Source organism: Malaclemys terrapin, chromosome 7 (assembly GCF_027887155.1).
Source record: "Malaclemys terrapin pileata isolate rMalTer1 chromosome 7, rMalTer1.hap1, whole genome shotgun sequence".
Taxonomy (NCBI): Eukaryota; Metazoa; Chordata; order Testudines; family Emydidae; genus Malaclemys; species Malaclemys terrapin.
The window spans coordinates 10,437,126-10,461,924 of NC_071511.1; the positions used below are offsets into that span (position 1 = coordinate 10,437,126).

Here is a 24,799-nt window from a genome sequence, read left to right on the forward strand (position 1 = left end):
CACATACATACCAGAGACTTCGAAGTCCATATATCAGGTTCTTAGTAATATTGGTGAGTTTGATGGCTTGAAAGTCCCTCTGGAGCACATCATGGGTCATTCAGTCCTTTGTTCAGAGCTTCCTTTGTAGGAAGGATACTCCAGAGGTAAGAAGCAGGATTGAAGACAAAAAATGGAGAACATGCAGCTGTCTTTTATAGTCTTTTGCCATGTGTCTGGTACGTCCTTTGTTCCAAACACAAACTCATAGCACATGGCATTGAAAGGCCTTAAAGTTCTCTCCATAGGCATGCCCCTGCATGCCTTGCTGAGTCATAAGTAAGACTTAGATTCAGTCACGGGTATGTTTAGTAAAAATCATGGACAGGTCACGGGCAATAAATAAAAATTCACAGCCCATGACCTGTCCATGACTTTTACCAAAAATACCCCCACCAAATTTCTACTTCTGGGGCCCCACTGCTCTGGGGGGGCCCCTGTTGGGGGGCCCTGCTCCAGTGCTGGGGGTTGACTGTCCCCCGGCAGCTTGTCCCGTGGACTGCTCTCTGGGACGGCCTCCAGGTGCCCCATGACCACTGCTGCTCAGGCGGTCCTCAGGGCACCCCCAGAACTGCTGCTCGGGTGCTCCCCAGAGCCAGCCATACTGGCCGCTGTTCCCACAGCCCCTGGAACCAGCTGCCGGGGGCCACCCGAGCAGCAGCAGGTGCGGCTGGCCCCAGGGACCACTGCTCACATGCTCCCCGGGGCTGCCTCCAGGACCGTTGCTTGGGTGGTCTATGGGATCAGCCGCACCGGCCGCTGCTCAGGCGGTCCCTGGAGCCAGCTGGTCCCTGGCGTCCCGAGCAGTGGCTGGTGCGGCTGGCCCTGGGGACCGCTGGAACAGCTGGCCCTGGGTCGCTCCAGCAGCAGCCGGCTGAGGGGCACTCAAGCAGCTGGCCCCGGGGTCAGCTGCTCGGGTGGCCCTGACATCAGTTGCACCAGCCGCTGCTGAAGTCACGGAGGGCACAGAAAGTCACAGAATCCGTGACTTCTGCAACCTCTGTGAAAGAATCACAGCCTTAGTCATAAGGTGTCATCCCTGGTCTTTCAACGGGTTTATTGTACAGCCGATGATGGGCCCTCAAGCAGGCCTAGTGCTGGTGCCAATCTGTCTAGGGGTGTCACTCAGAAACACAGCACAAGTACAGATATACCCTACATATCTATAAGTCATAATACAAAGGGATACAACCATATAAACAAAATTATTAGACCTGGCAAATTATAACATTTTTGCAGACACCTCACATGGCATATCTGGCAGAACTTGTGGCAATTTTACAATATTCATATTCATAATATCCTAACGTATCCCCCAGATTCCATACAGCCTCACACCAGGGACTCTATGAATAGCAGCCACGTGCTGCTCTGTCCCATTTAACTCTTCACTACTGCTGCTACAGTTCCCCTGGGCCACTTCCCCACAGCCCCTGCACCCTCACCAATACTTCACCCTTACCTCAGGGCATTCCATTTAAGTCCCAGCAGCCAGCCAGGGGCTCCCTCTTGCTCCCCCCATCCCTGCCAGCAATTGGTCTGTGGTTCTATAGTCCGTCAGCCAACCAGGAGCACCATGTCATACTCCTCCAGCTCCAGGCAGCAATTGATTCCTTCTGTGTCCTGCAGCCCCTTTTATATGGCCCTGCGTAGCCCCGATTGGCTGCTCCCTGCTGCCTCTCTGATTGGCTGCTTCCCCCACAGCCTCTCTAAGCTGCTTGGGGGCAATGCCTCTATTCCTTTCTGGAACAGGGTGTGGAAGAACCCTGAGGCCTCTAGCAGGGGGCCTCTGGGCCTGATACACCCTGTCACAGGTATATTCTGAGATCATCCAATATGTTTGAAACATAGCTGATCATGGGAAATCCTATACTTCTGGCCAGGCTGCTGTAGTACCATGAAGTTAGTTAATTTAATATCTGAGCTTGGTAACATGTCTCTTGCTGATCCATGGTGGTAGCAGCAATAAAGACCAGGTTCACAATATTTAGGGATCCTTCTTAGAAAAGAACACAAGCAATTTGGCTTGAGCCTCACCCTCAGTCCTACATTTATTTCCGCTCTGGGAAAAAGAAATAAAAGAAACCCCTCCCTAGTCACCCTTAACAGGCAGTGCTTCCCTACTTGCAAGTACTCAAGACTATTTTGGAACAGAGAACTTTTACTGAAAGGGAGCCCAAACAATAGACTATGGGAAGCTCAATATATTGATGTCTTCAAATAACGATTAAGAAACCCACAGTAACTTGCAAGGAGTTTATTCAGCTCTTCCCCCTGCTCTCACCAGGTACTCCACTCATGGTATAAGTCAGTCTTAGGACAGCCAAGGTCATTCAGAGGTGACTCTCCTCTGCTGGTCCTGTTTTATCCTATAACAGTTGCCTTGCTCAGCTCTGGGGTTCAGTTCTCCCCATGTCTGAGTGCTTGAGGGCACCATGAAGATAGCTCAACTCCGCTGGCCTGCCTGTGGGGTCTGTTTCTCTGTCAGTCCAGTGACTCTCCTGTCTTTGCAGCTGGTGCTGGTCTGACTAGTCCTCAGGAAGTGGCTTCTCCATTGTCGTGCATCCAGAGTCCATGCTATCACCACTGCTGCCAATCTATATAACCTCTTTGAAGAATTAGCTCTGCTTTTCAGGCCTGCTCTGCTGCTACTGTAAAAGTGGTCACACACATCCTTTCTTCAAGCAGCTAATTCTTCATTAAGACCATCACCAGACCTCTAGATCGATTCCACACCACAACGAATGAAAGCCTCGCTTTATTTTTCCTTGTGGCCAAGCTCCACTACCCAACTGTGCAAGATTGGGATTTTAGGTAGGGTGATGCCTCACCTATGGACTATTTAGCACAATTCTTATGTCCTTTTGTTCTACAATAAGGATAGTTGTTTAGCATTACCATAGCACGCAAAACTTAATAAAGTTTTAGCCAAAATGACAAAAAGTTGAATGGAAAAGTGGTGGGTAACAAAATGCAAACGAAGTTGGTCTAAATTGGTTTCTTCCCATCTTGTCAACAGAGGGCTCCTTACCTTAAGTCCTCTCTCTATGGGGCCTACATTTATATAGCTCTTAGTCCAGTAAATGCGAAGGATTGCTAAACAGAAAATGTGATGTTGGGCCTCTTTCCCCAGTAAGTATAAGGTACAAAGGAATTAAGAGTAATATCCCCTACTCCAGTATTATGCTTCCAAAACAAGATCCTGTAATAAATATGGTAAATTCCATAATTTTGAGGAAGGTTACTAATATTCTATAATATAATCTTAATGTCAAAATAATCTAAACATTAGCAGACTGATTCAATGAACTGAATAAATAAAAACATTTCAACGCTATTGCAATAATAACTGGAAAACGTATTTTCAGGGAACATGACACCCTCTAGGAAGTGGCAGCTACAACTGGAATGTTTTCCTGATCTGGCCCTCCAAACATTCACTCTTTCCTCCAGCAGATGCCTCCTTTAAGCTCACTTCTCCCAGGAGACCCATCACCTTTGTCTCCCCAGTGAGAAGGAGAGTAAATAAAGCTAAGCAAAAATGGAACTGCATGAGGACATCACACTCACTTCCTTGATTGCATTGCATCCCTTGTCTGACGGGCATTTCCAAAGTGCTCAGCAATGGCCTAACTGTGATCCCACTGCTGTCAACGGGAACAATCTCACCCTAAAGACAGAATTTTCAGAGGGATCCAGCAGCCACAAGTGGGCTCCGATTTCCCAAACTGCTCAGCACAGTGGGTGCATGTTGGGTGCTGGACGCTTTGGGCTCCAACAGTGGCTGCTGAGTGTAACACTGACAGGACAGAACACCACACCCAGGAGGTGTGTGGGCCACGTTAGCACTTCCAAATCTGCCCCCTCCCCCCCACGGCAGGGAGCCTGTCTCCCTGTGTGTTTGCAAAGCACCTAGCCCACTTTGGATGCTGTATAAATTAATAAGCTTTGACACTTCAGAGTCATTTTGTATTGATCAGACAGTTGCATAGCCACAGCGAAGGAGGATTTACATTTGAGGGTGGAGAAGCTGAATAGCATGACCGGCGTTTTCTGAGGTACCTCTGAATGTGCTATAATAGGGTTTAAAATTAATGAATTATAGTGAGAAGCGGACACCAAGACTCACAACTCCCTGGAAAGTTAACAGATGGAGTGACAAAGGCCCAGAGCCCCAAAACTATTTAGGGGCCTAACTCCCACTGAAATCAATGGGAGTTAGGCACCTACATATCTTTAACGACCTGGGCAAACCTCCATAGGCCAAACTCATCTCACAGCTCCGTGGCTGTGAAGGACACATAGCCATGGAAATGGTCATTTCCACGATGCAGGGAGGTAGATGGATGGGCAGGAGCAAACCTGCAGCATGGAGACCAGCTACACAGGGCTCTTTGCATGACCGTTTGCAGGAGGTCAGTGGGAGGCTGGCAAAAAATCAGCTACTGCACCAATTCCCTGGTTCTGCCCCCCATGGCAGGTGCATACTGGGGCTTCAAATGGCTCCCACGCTCATTAGACTCAACTGCAATTGCTTCAGAGCCAGAGATGGATAATTCCTTTCCCCTGGCCATCGTGCAGAGCTAGCCAGTGCACAGCCCACAACTCAGGATGGTCCCTGGCTCTGTCGCCCCATACCCACAGTGGCTCCCAGGTGCACATATTCACCACAGAAGCAACACTACAATGCTCCTGCATTCTAGTTGGCAACAGCCCTCTGTGTAGTTCATACCCCCCACCCCCTTATTCCTAGCTCTGTAGCTATCATGACAACAAATATCCTATATCCAAATATCCTAACAAATTCCTGCAGCTAGGAAGATTCCATACATGGGCTTGTGAACAGACGCCATTGCAGAAACGGGGTGGACGATATAAATATGGGTTCATACCTTTCTGATGCTGCGCTGGGAAATCTCTCTGCACTCCTGTTGCTGAAGCCTGTGGAGTGGGTTCCTCGTGGTCCTAATGCTCCCCTGTCTGACACCTGTGCAGATTGAGTGCAAAGTGGATGTAAAACTCTACCCAATCAGAATTCTCTACTCATGTACCCAGTGGGAGTGTTTCACACCCACTTTCCCTAGATGTAGATGGCTAAAGCAGGTGCAAGAGAGTAGAGATGCAAACTCACTGGGCCAGATCCTTGTTCTCTATCCCCTCAACATGCTTTCCTCTGCGCCAGCAGCACACTGCCTGGGGAATTACACTGGCTATATGCAAAAAGAACAGGAGTACTTGTGGCACCTTAGAGACTAACAAATTTATTAGAGCATAAGCTTTTGTGGGCTACAGCCCACTTCTTTGGATGCATATGCTATATGCTAATCTCTCCTGGTTAGCATAGGATGTGTATGTCAGGGGCATAACTGATGGAAAGGGGGAATAGCTGGAGAGCTGCTGTGGTCTGCTGATCCGCTTGTGCCACAATGACTCTTTGGGGGGGGGGGGGTGAGCGTTACACCTGGGTTCAACTTAGAGAAGCCACAAGGTTGCTCTGAATTGTTCCAGGGGTCACACTGGCTGCAGGATCAGGAGAGCTGCACCCAGATAGCACTTGACTGGGACATTCAAAGGGACCAAAAAGGAGTTAGGTGCCCAACTCCTCCTGACTTTCAATGGGCACCTAAACTCATTTAGGCCCCTTTGAAGATCCCAGCCTTTCCCCTGCTGGGCCAGATGCAGCACCAGTGCATCTGAGAACCTGGAACACGTAGAGGTGGGGGAAGGCAGCATAGGGCTGAGACAGCTTCCCCTTTGCTCTCCTTGGGCTGGGCTCAGATTTGCTGGCAAGTCCCTGTGTGCAGCACGTGCCAGAATTTGGCTGAGGAGATGAGGTGGACGTGACAGGACTAGGATAATACAGGTGGGAAAAGTTGAAGGTTGTTGCTTGAATAAGGTCCATATGGCAGCTGTAATGGCAACTGAGAGGGGAAGTGGAAACTGCAGCAGTTATAAGTTACATATATAAATAGATGCTGTAGAGAACTGGGATGTCAGTAACAAGAATATATAAAGCTCAGAACAATGTGCAAGCTAAGAAGTGAGGGTTGTGACCCACTATATGTGCCTGGTCAGAGAAGTAAGGGAGTGAAAGGTGCCTCCTTATATCCTACTCCCTAATATGGGCTATATCACAGCACATGGGGGAGAGGAGGGAGGTTCCATATTCCACTCCCCTTCCCGTGATGTACCAGCTCAGTGGCAGGGGAACTAATCTGCGCAAGGCATGGGGCTGGCTCACATTGCTCCCTTCTGGAGCAAGGCAATGGGGATGTGTGTGGGGGGAAGCAGGGAACAGACTGTGACCCTCTAAGCCATGATCTGGTTTACTCCTGGAGCTGTGCAAGATGCCATAGATTTTCCAGTAGGTTTTGCTCAAAGAGAGAGGAATTGGCATTCTAGCCCCACTGTTTTTTATCAGAGAGAGAGACATGGAATAGGAACACTATTCACAGCTGGAACCTGACAAAGTAGAAAGTAAATTTTCCTAAAGGTAAATTCAGCAGAAGTCCTTCAAATCCTACCTAGCCGTTATAGAGCATGTTCCAGCAGTAGGTCTCATAATGCCACAACGGAGGGTAGTAGCATCACCCCCATTTTACAGATGGGTAAACTGAGGTACAGAGATTAAACAATTTGCATACACTCACCTAGCAGGTCAGTGACAGAACTGGGAGTAGAACCTAGGTCTCCAGAAGCCCAGTCTAGTGGGCTGTCCACCACAGACCATGTCCTCCTGCTTAGATAAAGGCAATCAAATCCAGGTCTTGTATACGCTATGATTCCACTGCCTTGGCATTCACCTCTTAACTTGCCCAAGAAGGCCCTTCTAAGCCCATCACTGATATTACAATGAAAGTCAAACCATAAGACAGTAAGATCTGGTCGTTTTCAAGCTTTCAGTTAAGCTACAAAAGCCAACCACTAGAGTCCAAAATAAATAGACCACATGTTTTTTTCAAAAAGTCAAGATTAGTTACCACTGACAAAGCAGGTTTGGGGTTTTTCCTCCTTCCCCTGTTAATGAACATATCCAAATCATAAACAAAGGCACAGTAACACACAAAGACATACTGTCAGAAGAACTAATTATCTATCACAGGGGAAGATAGGGGCCTTCCTTGCAGATACAGCCCTGAGAAGCAGATAGTCCTGGCCTAGAATTTTTACCCAATGTTATGTCAAGACAAATAGTGTAGCATAAAAGTCTGAAGCAATGCCTTAATGGCAGGGCTAGCTACCCACTATCCTATTGCCCCTCCTGACTAAATTTTGATATGGCCCTCAGGTAAAAAAAACAGCTAGGGAATGCATGACCGTGAACATTCTGAAATACTTCTTTTGGACCTAGCTAACCTGTTATTGCTGGTGTCAAATGAAGCAAAATTGAAGTGTGTCATGGTTTTCGGGTGAGGGGGTGTTCCACTGCAGAGAGAACTTTTCAGCTGTAGTTGATGCATGAAATATTCATTGGGACAGGTAAAGGATGTTGACTAAGGTAGAGTTTAGGAAAGAATTTGAGTGGAATAAGCCATATCTTTATCTACAACAGTCATGTTAAGTGCTTATTCCTGCCAAACCAACCTTCATTTAACATGTGTGAATTAACAAGGCTCAAGTGGCTAAAATCAGGGTTATGGTAATAACACAAAGTGAATATTCCATGGCATGGGAATGTAGGAATTACTATACCCCACTGGTGATTCATTTAGTCTAGTTTCCTGTGGCTGACAATGAGCAGAACAAGATGCATCACAGAAAGGTGCAAGAAACTCTGTTATGGATAATTATGGAATTAGACACATCTTCCCAACTCCCCCATAATTAGTAAGTGATTGGCTCTGAAACGTGAGAGTTTAGAGCCCCTATACATTGCTACAACCTTATCTAATATAATTATGGATGGTCTCATTACCCGGCTAAATCTCTAATCCCATTAAAAGTTAATTGGCATGAGTTAACTACAGAGGTTGTTCTGCTTCTGTGTGATAAAATCTACTAGGATTTCTATCTGATGGACAGATCTCTAGTAGTCTTTGCGCGGAATTGTTCACTTGCTCACACTGATACATAATGGGAGTATTGGCTTCAGGTGAGTTATTCCTTATTTATGTGAGTGTGCGATGAGATGCAGGCCCTGTGTCCTCTTGTATGTTGTCACAGCTCTGCGCACAGTATCACTGCTCAGTAAGAAATAATAGTCCAAGACTGCCTGGATATGTGCATAGACTACAGTATATTTTTGGGGTGCCATGGACCTATTCTCTTCTCATGAGCGTAAAGTAGGGATAATCCACTGAGGTGACAACATGCTATTGAAGTCAATGGAGTTACACCTGTGTAAAACTAGCATAAGGGAATGGAGACGCAGGCCCCAGATTTCTGAAGCCTACTGTCATCTGCAGCCTTGGGCTCAGTTCCTTGACCTTATGTGTCTCATACTCAGCTTTACTGAGTTCAGTGGGGCTACTCTGACATCAGCAGGACTTGGCCCCTGGTTTCAAAGGCTGACTGGCCTAGAGTTAGCCTTTCCACTGGCAGAATCAGGCCCACGAAGAGAAAAACAAAAACTAATCCAGCTATTGGATTTGAACGCTTGTGCCCTTAAGGCTGTTGGACTCTCACCAAATTATTCAAACCTGAAAGATTTACAACAATCCCTCCTACAATGGCAGAGCAAATTAAGACCCTCGGAGACTTCAGGTTTGATTCTCCTCTGTGTTGTATAGTTATTTACACCTGCGCCATGTGGATGCAAAATGGTTATAGAACAGTCCTGTTCCGATTGGGCAGCATCTTAACTTGCAAAGTAGGTGCAAGGTGGCTATACAAAATGCAAGACAATGAAGGATAAGGTCCTTCATTGTTTTATATGCCAGTGAGGTCTGACTTGGGAATAATAGTTGATGCCATCAACTATGACATCCTTAGCCAAGGCCATGAGTGCGCCCCTTCTGAATTCTCCCTTCTGCTGTCACGCTTTTGGGGGATACAACTGTGGGAAGACAGACTTTTACTTGAGCTACGCTTGGGACATTGCACTTCCTAGAGTGGAGCTTTGATTTTCTGAATGAGCATGTTATGGCAATTATTTAATTAGGAGAGTCCTTGCTCTTGGATCATCCCTTTACAACTGGGAGTAGCCGATTCTTTTGGAAGTATGAGTAAGGGATTTTATCGTGGTGGAACATGGTAAGGGCCTCTTCCACCTTCTGGCTGCACCCAGTAATCCACAGATCTGTTTCTTGGCTTTGTGGTAAAGGAAGTGTAAGCACTTGCTGATATATCAAATGTTGCCATCATTCCGTGCTTTGCTGGCTCTACACCTAGTTCCTCTCAACTGGCATAGATTTGAATATGCGGATTATGCACTATATGTATCTTATGACTTTAAAAACAAACTGTGTATTTGTGGATCATCTAAGCACTCTACCCAGATGTACAGACACTCTTTTCTCAACCTATGTATTATATAATTTTAACATTAGCTTAATAATAAAAATTTTAAATCTGTTCTTATCAGTTTAATATCAGATATGTCCTTTATTTGAGGACTGTATATTAAATTGATTTTTGAAACAGGGGGCTGGAATAAGAGCTTGCTCTGTCCACAGCATGCATTGACCTGGTATTGCAGTGCCTCTGGGAACGGTGCATCTCCTTTTGGGGAGAATATTCTGGTTAGAAAAGCAGAAAGAGTTTCACAGTGAAGATGCTGATTTTGTATGGTTTCTTTAAAACGGGAAAGTAACTCAAATACTTTCCTGGTGGACTGTTTTTTCTCTAAATAGACAACCTATTCTAAATTCTCAATTATTGAGGGACTATCTTCACTCATTGATATATTTTGCTTTCCGCCACCAACTCTCTGTATAACTTTTTTCATGAGTAATGTACCTGAATGCATGGATGCTAACCATCTAAACTGTATTCTTAAATTCATTCACCTAAATTTAGGTTATTGCTGATTATGCACTATATGTATCTTATGACTTTAAAAACAAACTTTGTATTTGTGGATAATCTAAGCACTATTCCCAGATGTACAGACACACTTTTCTCAATCTATGTATTCTATAATTTTTTAACATTAGCTTTAATAAAATTTTTAAATCTGTTCTTACCAAAAAAAAAAAAAAAAAAAAAAAAGTATAAATGTCTCCTTAACCCTTTGTACCAGGGTCAGTAAGAAGTGATTGCCAGTCAGCAAAGGGTATACGAAGTACCATTAACCAATTTTTAAAGGTAGTTTTACCTCTTACACTCATGGTTTATGTGAAATGCTGCCTATGTCTGCTCTGTCATTTGATTAGCTCCATAGCTACCAAACCAATTATTTGTTTCCCATGTTTATTGTAGGCTGATGCTTCTGGATCTCCTCCTTAAATCTGGAAAATCACTCACCTCCAAAGTTGTAGCGTAGCATCATTTAGGTGCATCACATTAAATCAGGTATCAACTGTACATTAAAATATGAAAGTTGAGTCAAAAATAATTTATCGAAGAGCAACAAAACAGTGGTGTGTTTTCAATGCACAGGTCCTCGAGCACATGCCCTTGCTAAATAACATACACATTACAGCAGGACTGAATTGAAGGCAGAAGCCCTGTCTTGACTTGCATTAGGAGATAGAATTGTCTCTGAAGTCCTACAGCAAGACTGATGAGGAAATAAATAGGATGGCTGTACTTCCGGGGCGACTAAAAAATTGCAGACACCTTGATGGTCTGAAGTGATGCGTGGTGGTCACACAACCAGAACCACCATAATCTACTCCAACGCAGACAGGGACTGTTTCTGTGGTCTACTAAGGCCATTTTACGCAAATGAGGCAGGTGGAGCATTCTGTTTTGCAGGGGTGGAAATCCTGTACCAGCTGCCCCAACCCCACTGCAAGGGGAACAGGAAGGCGGCATGAAGTAGAGCTCTCAGCTACACCCAATATTTCACTGGGAGCTTCCAAAGGGGGATGACAACTAACTTGTACTGGTGTCAGACAGCTTTGAATCGGGGAGATGCAACCTGCTATTGGGGCTCCCCCTTCTCCATTCCATCCAAGCTCCACCCAGAAGAAATGGTGGAACATCAAGACCACAATGTTCCTCTCCTGGGGGTCTATGACAGGGCATGGAAAGGTATTTGTTGAAGAGGCCAAGGTATTTCCCATCCCCTCTAACTTTAACACACTTTGCTTTAATACAGCAGAACACAACTTGTCTCAGAACAGCAGAGCAGCAGAAAAGGAATTGATTGTTGGAAGATGAATGGCTCCCTTTTTCTCCTTCTGGGTCTGTATACACAACTGGTGGCAGACAAGTGTGAGAAACTCACACAAACTATAGGAATTCTTACCATAGGCATTGACAAGTTGCATGGTGTTTCATAAAAATCACACTCTACATATATCTGACAAGTTTAAGACCACCCTTGGGGGCACGTACCTAGCAAATGCCTTGATGTTAGCGCCAAGAAAATTCCCCGTTATTCAGGTCACATCAGCTAAGAATCTGCTGGAAACTTGCGTTAGGGAGCTCTTAGTGTATGAACCATGGAGTTTCCTTAGAAATATATAAAAGTGTGTACTTTTTTATGGACCTACTTTTAGGGAACTTTGCTAATTTTGGTCTGTGATATACGTAATAGCAGTTTACATGGAATAAAAATTGAAGACCAAAGTGACAAAAATAATGCTATAATATTAAAATAAATCAAATGATATACTGCCATTATTCTGATACAGAATTTTTACACAGCAATATTAATACATGTACATGATAAGAAGTCAGGCGGCCCATTAGAATAGATTTTAGGGTTTCTTTTTAAATATAAACTACATTTTAATACATCATTTCAGATGAGCAGCACGTTTTACGCCAGATTAAGTAACAAGTCGTTCTTCTCTTTGAACACTAAAACAACATAGAATTCTTTGAACACTTTTTACACTTAGATGCTTTGGTTTAATGTGACAGTTTTAAAAAAATGTAAAAGCTACACCTATTGGTTAAACTGTTAATGTAGTGATGCACCTAACCTACAAATACTATAAATAATTACAATAAAGGTACCAAATTTAATCTAAATACACTTATTTTGGCAGTCATCTTATGCTTTGCGCTATACTTCTGTACAACCCCCCCCCACACACACACATCACATTTTTAATCAACTTATTCAAGTATAAAAATATTGGCCAAGAGTTACCAAGCGACGAGTGATTTTGGAAGCTTCCATTTCTGGGCCCTGTCGTTGGGACATTTTAAAGGGGCATGATTTCCAGAAAGTGCTATGAAATTGCCAATCACTCCCCTTTAAGATATCTCAGTTTGGGCATCCAAAAATGGAAGCATCTGATATCAGTAGTCCCTTTTGAAAGTCTTGGCCATAACACCACAGTATCGCAATGTTTGTTTTCAACGTTTACGAGGCAAGAACATATGTTAAAGAATTTCCTCTGGCAAATAACTTGTTCATCACAATAACAAGGAAAAATGTAAATACATGAAGTGCCTGTTTATGGTTAAGAACTGTTCCTGCTAAAAAAAGACATCTTCGTTTCTGAACTCTGGTAAACATTTGAATCTGCTAGGAGATATCCGTAGGCAAGCCAAGTTAGGCAGACATGGGCAGGTGTGATGCATTCTTCTCCCAAGAAACGGGACCTGGAAGCAAGTATTGAAAAGGTCAGAAGTGACAAGAGGAAGCAGCATCAGCAGCAGGTAGCAATAGTACCCATTGGTATGCTGAGATGGAGGCAGTGACACGATGTCATCTTTTCCTCCAATTTTATAAATAGGTCTATTGTAAAAATGCATTAACCTTAGTCATCAGGTCCCTGTTTTTCCATCTGTACCTCACACTGGTATCTGCATGCAGTGATCTAGATGGACTCCTGCCTTCATGACTCTTTGCTCTGTACTGCCATTACAAAGCAGCCACAAAGCAGCATAACTGGCCATAGGAAGATCACCCAACTGGAGAAGAATTACCTGGTGGCATACAGCTCACATAATGGCTTCTATGCGTCACCCCTGCTTCTGCCCCCACTATTCCCTGTGCCCAGCAATTCCTGGCTTCTGTAATGGCTTGCTGGCCTTAACAGTGCTCTAAATTATGTCCAGAGAACAGATAGATCAGGATTGGAGGAGCTCAATGGAAAACTTAAAAGCCACCTTTGTGCACAATTTCAAGTTGTGCTGTGCTTTTCTTGGTGTGTATATCTATATTAAACTGACAAAAACCCAGCATTAAAAAAAAAAAAATGTTGCTTGTGCCATCTTAACTCACTTCCCTTGTGCATATGCATTATGATACAGTGTTTGGTTACATGATAACATACTCTTTTTCCACAGGATCCCTGCCTTATTCAGATCTAGCAAGTATCTACTCAGCATGTGTGAAATACGATTTTGCTAAGGCTTGCAATTTGGCCAAATTTGGGCATATTTTCATGGGGACAGCAAAAGGTACATCCCTGAGACAAAGGCCCGGCTCATAAGTCTGGGGCAGTGGCGGCTCCAGGCACCAGCGCTCCAAGCGTGTGCCTGGGGCGGCAAGCCGCGGGGGGCGCCCTGCTGGTCCCTGCAAGGGCGACAGTCAGGCAGCATGCCTGCGGGAGGTCCGCCGGTCCCGCGGATTCGGCGGCGGATACGCCCCTGGTCTGGGGACACTCAGCTTTCCAAGAAAAGATCACTAGATTTTTATTTTTAAACAAAACACATTTCCCCCCAGACTTATTCTTGGAAACAGCTGAAACATTTTGGCTGAAACCTTCCAAAAAGCTCAGCCCAAGGCAGACACCTGGCCTGGGAAATTTCAGCCCAAGTACTTAAAGTTTGACAAAGCTACAAGCAATTGAAAACAGGGTCTTACAAAGGGAAGTGTCAGGCAATGTTAATCATAGGCAGTGCTACTAGCCAGGCCTAGAATACAGATCTGTAGATTTAGAACGTAAGGAACATCTTTTCCTTCCAGTTCTATTATTTCACAAAATTAAATGATAGTAATTGGACTCTTTTCTGCCATAAAGCTCAAATATGTCCGTTGCATAAATTACAATCTAATATTCCTATTCTAGAAGTGCTCAGAGGGCTGGCCAGATACATATGAAGACATTGGGGGAGGATTCTCCTCTTACTTACACCAGTTTTATCTTAGGCCTGGTCCCCACTAAGTCCCCACTTCGGACTAAGGTACGCAAATTCAGCTACGTTAATAACGTAGCTGAATTCGAAGTACCTTAGTCCGAACTTACCGCGGTCCAGACGCGGCAGGAAGTCTCCCCCAGTCGATGCCGCGTACTCCTCTCGCCGAGCTGGAGTACCAGCGTCGACGGCGAGCACTTCCGGGATCGATCCGGGATCGATTTATCGCGTCTTAACCAGACGCGATAAATCGATCCCAGAACATCGATTGCGTGCCGCCGGACCCTCCGGTAAGTGAAGACAAGGCCTTAGTGTAACTCCTAACTTATTTATATCAGCGGGAAAGGAGATTCAGACCCAGCACCTGTGACCCAAAGAACCTGCAGCCTAAAAAATCCTGTTATGTGTCTCTTATGTGTTACAGAAAAAGGCTTGTCTTGGAATTGTTCTCTGCTATGACCTAGAGGTGTGTGTGAAAAAGAATGGGATTAATTTAAATGTAGAGTGAGTGAAACTCTCCAAAAGGATGATACAAACGTATTCCTCAGTCTAAAAACTGAGCAACTCTCAAAACAGGTACTTACAACGTGATACTCTCATACTATCCAGAACCTAACCGTGGGCCCAATTCCACAAGTGCAATCTCCAGTGAAGTCAAAGGGAGTTTCATTTCCACATAGGACAGATTCAAACCCAGGGAAACCACCACTTGTATCCTCGCATGCTTGCCACTAAAACAGCACATTGCACTTGGCAGTGGCCAATAAGGACAGAGGCAAGGGGAATGTGGCCAAGTAACTAAAAAAATTATTAAAAAGTTGAAAAAATACATACAAAACAACTTAAAGGCACCTGTCTTGGCAGCAGTCAGTGACTGCGGGGAGGGCAATGTTCACCCTGAACTCTAGTGGTCTCCCCCAGTTTGACACTCAAGCCCAAGCAATTTAAATGTCCCGAGGGGACCACACAATTTCAAGGCCTAACCAAGCAATGTCTGTCAAGGAACCCGCAGTGTGGGGAAATCCCCAGCTGGCAAAGGACCAGCATACATGGCTCCCATGCTTTCCCCGATGCCGACTGAGGAGAGGGGGAGGGTGAGTGGACTGCAGTGCTCTCAGACTATGCCCAGTTGGCATACGGTCTCTGGGGAGCTTTTGCCAGTCAGCACAAGTTAGAGCAGGCCCTGTTCTAACCAGAGCTGGGGCAGAGCATCAGGGAGCTGTAATTGTCATCTGCTTCCCTTTCCCCCCCTTTATTAGGCTGCCTTGTGTCAGGGGCTGGAGCCACCCTTTGCTAGGCACTTCTCTAGGCTAGGCAGAGCCCGTTTTTTCCCCACAGCTCAGTAAGGAAGCAGGCAATGGATCAGCAACTCTCTCCTCCTTCCACCTGCAACATAGCAGGCAGCCAGCAGGGGAACTGCTTACCAGCTGCAGTCGGGAAGGAAGAGCAGCTGCTCAGAGCACAACTGGCTCACACCAGAGCTGCTGTTGACACTGTAGGAGGAGTGGGATGCAGTTGGGAAGGCAGCGCCCACCGCTGCCTCCTCCAAGCCAAGGGGCTGATTCAAACACTTCAATTTAGGAAAAATTACAAGGGGCAGCTCAGGGAGCACGTTTTTTATCCACAATCACGACATTTTCCACCTCATACAATTGACCTTAAGGGCCACAATTTAGTGTTAAGGGCCACAGATTGCATGGCATTGCCCTAGATAGACAGTGACTGATGCACTACAGAGAGAGATTTGACAGGACACAGGATGTACATATCTGGGTTGAGCCTTAGTGAAACAACGGTTGCTGTACAATAGGTATAGAAATAATAGTTTACTCATTTTATACATGGAAAAGTATGTTGGGGTGTGTGGGGAGATTAGTGTTTAATTTGGGAGGAAGGACTGATTAGGGCAATAGCCTAGTACAGGGGTCGGCAAACCTTTCAGAAGTGGTGTGCCGAGCCTTCATTTATTCACTCGAATTTAAGGTTTCGTGTGCCAGTAATACATTTTAACGTTTTTAGAAGGTCTCTTTCTATAAGTCTATAATATAGAACTAAACTATTGTTGTATGTAAAGTAAATAAGGTGTTTAAAGCTTTAAGAAGCTTCATTTAAAATTAAATTAAAATGCAGAGCGAAAGAAGCTCTGATGGCCTGGGCCCTGCGAGTTTTCCGGGGCCCCCGGAGCGAGTGAAGGACCCCGCTCCAGGGGCCACCAAAAAACTCTCGTGGGGGTCCCTGCAGGGCCCAGGGCCTGGGGCAAATTGCCCCACTTGCCCCCCCACCCCCACCGGGTGGCCCTGCGGGTCTGTACTAAAAAGTTACATCAACCCAGCTACATCACTCAGGGGTGTGAAAAATCCACATCCCTGAGTGATGTAGTTAATCCCCCATGTAGACAGCATTAGGACAATAGAAGAATTCTTCCATCAATGACATTACCACCTCTTTGGAGGTGGATGCACTACAGCCATGGGAGAACCCCTCCCATCGCTGTAGTGAGCGTCTACACTTAAGCGTGGACGTAGCCTAAGGAGCAGTTTTCTGCAGTAAGTGAAATGCTTTTAGTGGTCTCAGAACAGTTGTTCACAGTCAGGAGTGCACCACACAAACTCAGCACGTGTTATTTAACACAGGTGAGAGTTTCCGCCCAAGTGAGCGCAAGGCTAATCTTTCATGAAGACTAAATTGCCTCGCAATGTAGGTTAGTCTTTGCAGAGCGCATTTAAATTCAATGGCAAAACAGCGTCGGAAAGTATAAACTGAAGGGGTGTGGTTTGTACCTGACCTGCAGACAAATGAAATGTTTCAATATTCAACAGTACTGGTCTCACAATCCTCACACACAAAATATTTAAAGGAGAGGAAAGAGACCTTGAGGAACACCTCCCCCTCTTTATCTTTGAAAATATTTAATTTCACAGTAAGTCAGCTTTGCTTTCTATCTGTCAAGTACAGTAGCCTGGTCAAGAGCATAAGTTTAAAATTAACCTTGTAAAAGTTGTAAACTTCAGTGACTAACTGTAAACCAGGTCTAGATATTCCTCTTTATTAACTGTACCACTGTGTACACTCAGCTAAAGAATATAGTTGACATTATAAATTATTGTAATAATAATAATAAACTCATTGAACAACTAGGTCCTGATTCTCATTTACAGTGAAGATTATGTACATCCCTCTGTTAATGTAACGGGGTCTTAAAATGGGAGTAAATGACATTACTTAGTGCAATCTGGTTCCTAATATCTTACTGGAAGATTTAAGGGTATCTTGGTACGTCTATACTTACCTCCGGGTCCGGTGGTAAGCAATCGATCTTCTGGGATCGATTTATCGCATCTTGTCTAGACATGATAAATCGACCCCCAAAGCGCTCGCCGTCGACGCCAGTACTCCTGCTCCGCGAGAGGAGTACGCGGAGTTGACGGGGGAGCCTGCCTGCCGCATGTGGACCCGCGGTAAGTTCGAACTAAGATACTTCGACTTCAGCTATGTTATTCACGTACTGAAGTTGCGTATCTTAGTTCGAAGTGGGGGGTTAGTGTGGACCAGCCCCGAGACCTGTATTTCCTTTCAGAAAATGAATTACAGACACAAAGTTGTGCCTACAATCAGCTAGTCAGGATACAACTAATTTGTACTGCACTCACAAATCTGAAATTAAGATCTTCCACACATGGCTACTCTTAGGTCACATATTTTCTTTGGCATGACCTTCAAGACCACCAAGTTTTAAAATTATCGTCTCAAACCTGTTGGCAAAACCCCTTTCAAAATGAATGTCAATTTCTCTCCCACCAACTTCAACTAAAGGACTAAACCCTAACAAAGTTTAGCTCAATGTATATAGTTGTAAGTAGTATTTTGGGTTACGCGGATGCGGTTGACTATGCTTGGAAAAGACTTGGATCGTGCTATTAGATTTGCAAGTAAGGTTAAGCATTGTGACAAGATATTCCAATGTGGCTTGTACTGTATAAAAATATTGGTCAGAGCTAGATGTTCAGTCATATGTTTTTGAGCATCAGTTTAGTAAAGGTAGCCTTAAATGAGAGTTCTCAAATGCAGTTTTTACTTTTTTGGAAACCAATATCGTTTTAAATGGCTTTTTGTGGCATCAGTAGATCTTTAAGAGTAAGAGCACAACTGGCATTGATGTGGAATATCAGGGAATGCGCTCCAATGAATATACCAGGTGCCTACTGGGGTTGTTATTATTTGTGTGACTACTGTAGTTCTTACTCACTAGAGTAGTTCCACTGAAGCTACTGGCACTTACTTGTATTATCAAGGACTACTTGCACGAGGAAGTGCATCAAGAGTTGGGCCCTGGAACTGTGAAATACTGTTTCTATCAAATAATACAAAAGAAAAACGTACGGTACTTTTGACCTTGGGTTTTCTTCAGAATAATTTTGACAGTAATATATTTCTTTACGTATGTTCCTTCAATGCTGTTTCCATAAAGGAGCAAACTGCTGGGTATTGTAACTGACACTACAGATCCCTGCGTTTTTACCATGTATAATTTTTTTTATGCAATTTGACTTACAACAAAATATATTCACATTTATTTCTGCCTTGTCAGTTTCAGTATCATAAGAACCGCCATTAGTACATACTAACTTTATTACTCAAAGGATGACATTCTTCTCCCAAGTCGCCCATTGGCGTGCACATTCGGAGGCTGCGAATCCAGAGACTAACAGCGCAGCACATGCCACCCCCACACTGTAGATCCCTGTCGCAAGCCTGAAGTTTAATAAACAGATAAATAGTATTAGGCAAACAAAAGCACTCCAAAAATAGCACAGTCCACTGCTTTTTGCTACACTTTTATGTGGGAACCTTACAATACATTGAAAAGATTGCAAGCTACAATGGCTCATTTAACATTTATAACAACAGAATCTAGACCTGTATGTTTAAACAAGCCATGACTACGTAGGGGGTCTGGATCAGGGCTGAAAGGTCAACTCTGCCACCAGCTACCCCCATGTATATGTGAGGGGTAAAACTGGAATTAGTCTACAACCCCCATTCAGGAAAGCTTCCCAAAATACTGTGCTGAATAGTGATGGACTTAAACGTATGCGGATGTTCTTTCTAATTCATGGCCTGAAGTATTTGACTAAGTGTAAACGGAGTAAAGTGTGCCAAATAGATAAGTGGCCCTGTCTTGAAGAGAAGCTAATGCTGAGAAATTCATAAATGAATTTAAAGATTTTTGAATCACTTTTCCTTCTAGATTCTAATGCTAATATTTTATGGTTGAGTGCTTTTGCAAATGTAAGACTGTATTATACTTTTATCACAAAAGTCCTCTTGGAACTAGATAAAATAAAAGCTTAATTAGGGATGTTATGATTATTATCTAGACCATATTCTGCATCTAAATTAAAAGGGGTTTTTAGTATCTAAGAGAGTAGCTTGGCATAAACAGTCCACACCCAGATAGGTGTTGATGTGAGCTGTAGAAGGAGGGGCTGTCCATTGTAAATTTCAACCATTGGTTTAAGGCATACTTGTATAAACACAAAATGAACTAGGAATTGCTTTGTACATTTTGAAAACCAAAAATTTAAGAGCAAGTGAAACGCTGGGGTTCAGAAGTGAATTACTATACATGTTTATTCCTGTTAAAATACATAAAAAAAAAAACCAAAAAAGGTTATAATGATTTTAATTATACCATTATAGGGCCAAATCCCATTCTACTTGCTCAAGTGAGGAGTATCACTGAAGTAATGGGCCTCATCACATAACTAAGGTAAACTGAATCTCACCTCTTTTTTTCCCCCTCTCCTCCTCCCCCCGCAGTATCTGACAGCAGGACTGACAGGCAAAAAAGGGTTCTGATCAATTGTCTCAAACAGGCAAACTGAGAACAGGATGCATAAGGAATCTTAATTGATCTGAGGGAGACATTACTGTCTATTGAAACAAACTCTCATTTTAGAAAAAAGTGCTTAAGTATCTTATATTGGGATTTACATGATAAATGCCATTCTATGTACTCCCCCAGGTAAATATTATGCCATTTCAAACAGCAGAACTCACATCAAAATACATATTTACTGAACAGATAGTAACTTAGAAAAAGCTCTTGGGGCTAGGGACGAGAAATGAAATAGCATATGTAGCACTCACATTAAAATATATATTTAATAAATTCAGCAGCTGTTACAAACCAACCTAAAGACATACTTACCCAAAAGACTAGTCCAACTCTAAAACTGCTGTTAGAACCTCTGAGGTAGATAATGTCTGTTTTCTAACCTTCCATAAACAACAAAATAAATCTACTGGTCAAATTCTGCACTAGTGACACTGGGATAAAGCCACAATAACGCCACTGATTCAAAATAAGTTCTTTTGGCTTTACAGCAGAGTTTAGCAGTGGTGCAACCACATGCAAAAAGTTTGAGGACAGAGCAGTCTGAGAACGCATTGGGTTTACAACCCCACTGAGGTGCACGTAAACAAGACAATTTTAAAAAGGGGAGGGGCTTCCTCTTCGTTCTCCTGTTGTCCTGTCTCTGGAATTTGGTCCTTGTTTTTTGTATACAAAATTAAATTATTAAGTCTGTCATTTGAGGCAGGGGGAGGAGGGGAAGGTGCTAACACTACCACTGCACAGAATCAAGTTTTAACTAGCTTGGCATGTCTGGGTGCTTATCAGACCCATCTTGTGCTGGTGCATTTTGAATTAATCAAACACATGCAAGTTTACAGCATTTATTGCCCTGGTCTTGTGAACGTTGTACAGCTGGCAGTGCTTTCCCGGAAGGCAGGGAAACTCATGCTGTGGTGATCTAAAATCGGCTTCTGAACATGAACAACAGGCTGTACATATGACTACCATGCTACTCTTTATGGGTCATATTCTGGCACCCATGCACACCCCAGGGAGTCCCATTCATTTCAGTGGGACTACTGGCAGAGTGAGGTGCTACTCAGTGTCAGTAAGGGTGGCAGAACCTAGCCCTGAAACACCACTGAATACATTCTAAATAATAATGACACTTAAGACACTGTGTTAGTCAATATTCCTTTTCAACCTGATCTTCAGCTATTTACTCTGTCACCCATTGAAGGTTTTCCCTCTAATAATTAAATTACATTGTCCCAAATCCTAAAAAGGGATGGCCCCGCCATTCACTTTTTAGCTCCCCACTTTCTCTTATCTCCAACCTTTAACTTATACCAATATTCCCCATATTTGGGGCATAACGCTGTGGTTACTTAATGACAGTCCTACTCCTCAGTCCACGTTCAACTAAATTCTTGTGGAAAACCCTGGTAACTTTCTGTACGCTTTATTTGTGATTTAGTGTCTGAACCAAAGTCCATTTAAGTTAAAGGAAAGACCCTCCCTGACTTCAATAGGCTTTGGATCAAGCCCTTAAATCAGACATGCCAAACCCGTGAAAAAAAAACACCACCACAGAAATTGGGCTTGTTTTTGGCTTAATTAGCGGGAGAGTTGCTTGTTGGCTAGTTTTTGGCTTGTAGCTTCTTCTTTTTTTTTTTTTGATCAGCTCCTGGCAAGCCGGGGGCAAGAGGGGGGAAAGAGAGTCAGGGGTGCACAGCGGGCCCACCACAGTCCCAGACGGCACGCCAGGGGGATCTAGTCACATAGAAAGTTGGGGTTCTTAGGGATTGCCTTGTTTTGAAATGGGATTAGCTTGAGTATGTCTTATTGTGAAAGTCAGGGTGCTTATTTACCGCAGGAAAGTTGGCACTTGTGCCTTAAATCTGCACAAGCAGTAGTATTTACAATGCTCATGCATGCTGAGTGAACACTAAAAAGAAAAACTAACAAAGCATTCACCCAGTGTATGAGTATTTCACATAACCAAAAGTACAGGGTAAAGGGATGAGTAAAAATGCACTTTGGTTTCAAGCAAATAGCATTTTATAATTCACACTTTTCTGTTCTCATCCATTTAGTCCCTGCCTACTATTCTGTTCTTCACTATTAGCTTTTTTACTGGGGTTTTTAATGTTTTAAAGGTGTAGCTAAGACTTTATTGGCAAATATTTAGACTGGACCTACAGTGTATCCGGAAATATTCTTAATGTAAAGAGATTGTCAAATTCTCAAATATTTCAAAACTTCTTCACAGTTTCTCATGTGCAAGTAAACAAGTTCTGAACCAGTCTTCCCATTGATTAGACCAGAACCTTGGAAAACAATGAAATATCTGTTGCCATGAATACAATTTCTAAATGGTTACATTATGTACTGAAAATAGACTTTAAGATGTCCAAAGAATGTAAATGCTTAACTATTAACCTAAAGCAAACATTGAAAAAGAACAGTTTTTACTTTAAAATAATCTAACAATTTTTATTTAAACAATATTAGAAAAATTGTATTTTTCACCCCAAAAGTATATTCTAATAAAAAATAGCAATTTACAATTCGCTATCAACTCATGGTCAGTTCAGGGAAGAAAAAATAAAAAGAGCGAGAGAGACAGCAAAGCGTGTTTTCGGAACCTTTTAAAGCAGGTGCATTTCAACGGATGAATCCAATAGAATAATCTCAAAATGAATTTAAAGGACATTAAGCCTGTACAAACATTAGACATTTTTAACATCAATATTTAAACTGGGCAATCGGAGACAAGTTATAGGGGGTAGATGAATGGACAGTAGAGTTTTTAAAACTCTAAATACATTAACACACAATAAACCCTCTCTTAAATAACCATTCAAGGGATGAATAATATTGGCTTCTTAACAGAGATAGTCTTCTAATAATGCTAATTCTCTTAAGTATGATTGAGGATAGGTTTGGGAGATTGGTCCTGCTTTGAGCAGGGGGTTGGACTAGATGACTTCCTGAGGTCCCTTCCAACCCTGCTTTTCTATGATTCTATGAGATCTTTTAGGGACAATAGGATGTTAAATGATCAAGTTTCACTGCATATTAAATGTTTAAACTGGAAAGTACTGTGGCTAATTCTTTCAAGGGACATGCAGTCTACAAATCTCAGATATAACTTCCAGGGGAAAACTGACAGCTGTCAATCCATCTGCTGGAAATAAGCTAAAGAGCTGAAAGGAGGTGGATTTCCTTGTGAGAAAAGTGAAATCTTGTTGTAAGTTATGCAAGAAGAAAAGGTTTGGCACCCAGCACCCACACGGTGTAACTGGAGAGACCCCATTACCTCATAGCCCCCCAGCACATGGGACCATTCACCCCCAGAGAAACCCCCCAACACCAGGGACCACTGATCCTCAACCATCCCCAGAGACCCCCCAGGACATGGGACTGTTCCCCGCCCCCATAGAAACCCCCAATGATCCCCACAGGGATCCTCAGTACCTGGGACCACTAACATCCACAGAGACACCCCCAGCACTTGGGACTGTTCATCCCATAGGAACCCCAAACCACCCTGCAGAGACCTCCAGTACCTGGGACCACTGGCACCCCCCCAAAACCCCACTAGGACCACTCACGCCCAGGACACCCCCAGGACCTGGGATCATGAACCTCTCACCCCCAGACACTCCCAGCACCTAGGACCACTCACCCCCATAGAAACCCCCCAAACACCAGGGACCACTGATGCCCAGCCATCTCCAGAGACCCCCAGGACTTGGGACCGTTCCCCCCCATAGGAACCTCAAACCACCCTTCAGAGACCTCCAGTACCTGGGACCACTGGAACCCCCCCCCCCCAGAAACCCCCAGCCCCTGGGACCACTCACCCCCTTGCCCCCCGTCCCAGGAGCCGGCTCAGCCCTGCCCCGCTCCCAGCTGAGCGCGCCTCCCCGGGAGCGCCGGGCGGCGGAGGGTCGCTCCCCCGCGGGGCCACCGGAGCAGGGCTCTGGGCGGGCTCCCGTGTCCCCCCGGACGCCCCGCGGCTCTCACCCCGGTGATGACCGCGGCGTCCCCCGCGGAGAGCAGCAGCAGCAGGAGGGGGGCGCAGCGCATGGTGCCCGGTGCCTGGCCGCGCTGGGGCTGCGCCGGGAGCGAGGTCCGCCCCGAGGGCAGCAGCGGCGGCGGCAGCTGAAGGAGCAGAGCCGGGAGCTCGGGCCGCTCCCGCCGTTATAAAGCTCGGGGCTGCCATTCAAAGGCAGCGTGAGTCACCCACCCGCCCCAGCAGCGCCGCCGGGAGAGCCGGAGAGGGGGAGAGCCGGGGGGGCACTCCCACTGGGGGCAGGGGGAGCGACACACCCACCCACTGGGGGCAGGGGGAGTGACACACCCACCCACTCACCCATTGGGGGCAGGGGGAGAGACACACTCACCCACTGGGGGCAGGGGGAGTGACACACCCACCCACTCACCCATTGGGGGCAGGGGGAGAGACACACTCACCCACTGGGGGCAGGGGGAGTGACACACCCACCCACTCACCCATTGGGGGCAGGGGGAGAGACACACTCACCCACTGGGGGCAGGGGGAGTGACACACCCACCCACTCACCCATTGGGGGCAGGGGGAGAGACATAGCCACCCACCCACAGGGCCAGGGAGAGCAACATACCCACCACTGGGGCAGAGGGAGCAACACACTCACCCACCCACTCACAGGGACAGGGGGAGCAACACACCCACCCACTGACTGGGGGCAGGAGGAGTGACGCACTCAC

The 24,799-nt window shown here is 44.8% G+C and overlaps 1 protein-coding gene and 1 non-coding gene across 2 annotated transcripts; one reads left to right on the forward strand and one right to left on the reverse strand.

Annotated features, from left to right (window-relative positions):
• The first annotated feature begins 9,511 nt into the window (after window positions 1-9,511).
• LOC128841359 (U2 spliceosomal RNA) lies at window positions 9,512-9,701 on the forward strand. The gene has a single exon (XR_008445804.1). It is a non-coding gene; the product is annotated as a U2 spliceosomal RNA (small nuclear RNA).
• Window positions 9,702-12,182: 2,481 nt separating this feature from the next.
• On the reverse strand, window positions 12,183-24,200 carry PROK2 (prokineticin 2). Its single transcript, XM_054033542.1, has 3 exons — window positions 24,074-24,200; window positions 18,811-18,936; window positions 12,183-12,702 (listed from the first exon to the last, which is right to left on the reverse strand). The coding sequence occupies exons 1-3, from the start codon at window positions 24,134-24,136 to the stop codon at window positions 12,577-12,579; spliced, it is 315 nt and encodes a 104-aa protein (XP_053889517.1). The 5' UTR covers window positions 24,137-24,200; the 3' UTR covers window positions 12,183-12,576.
• Between the last annotated feature and the right edge of the window lie 599 nt (window positions 24,201-24,799).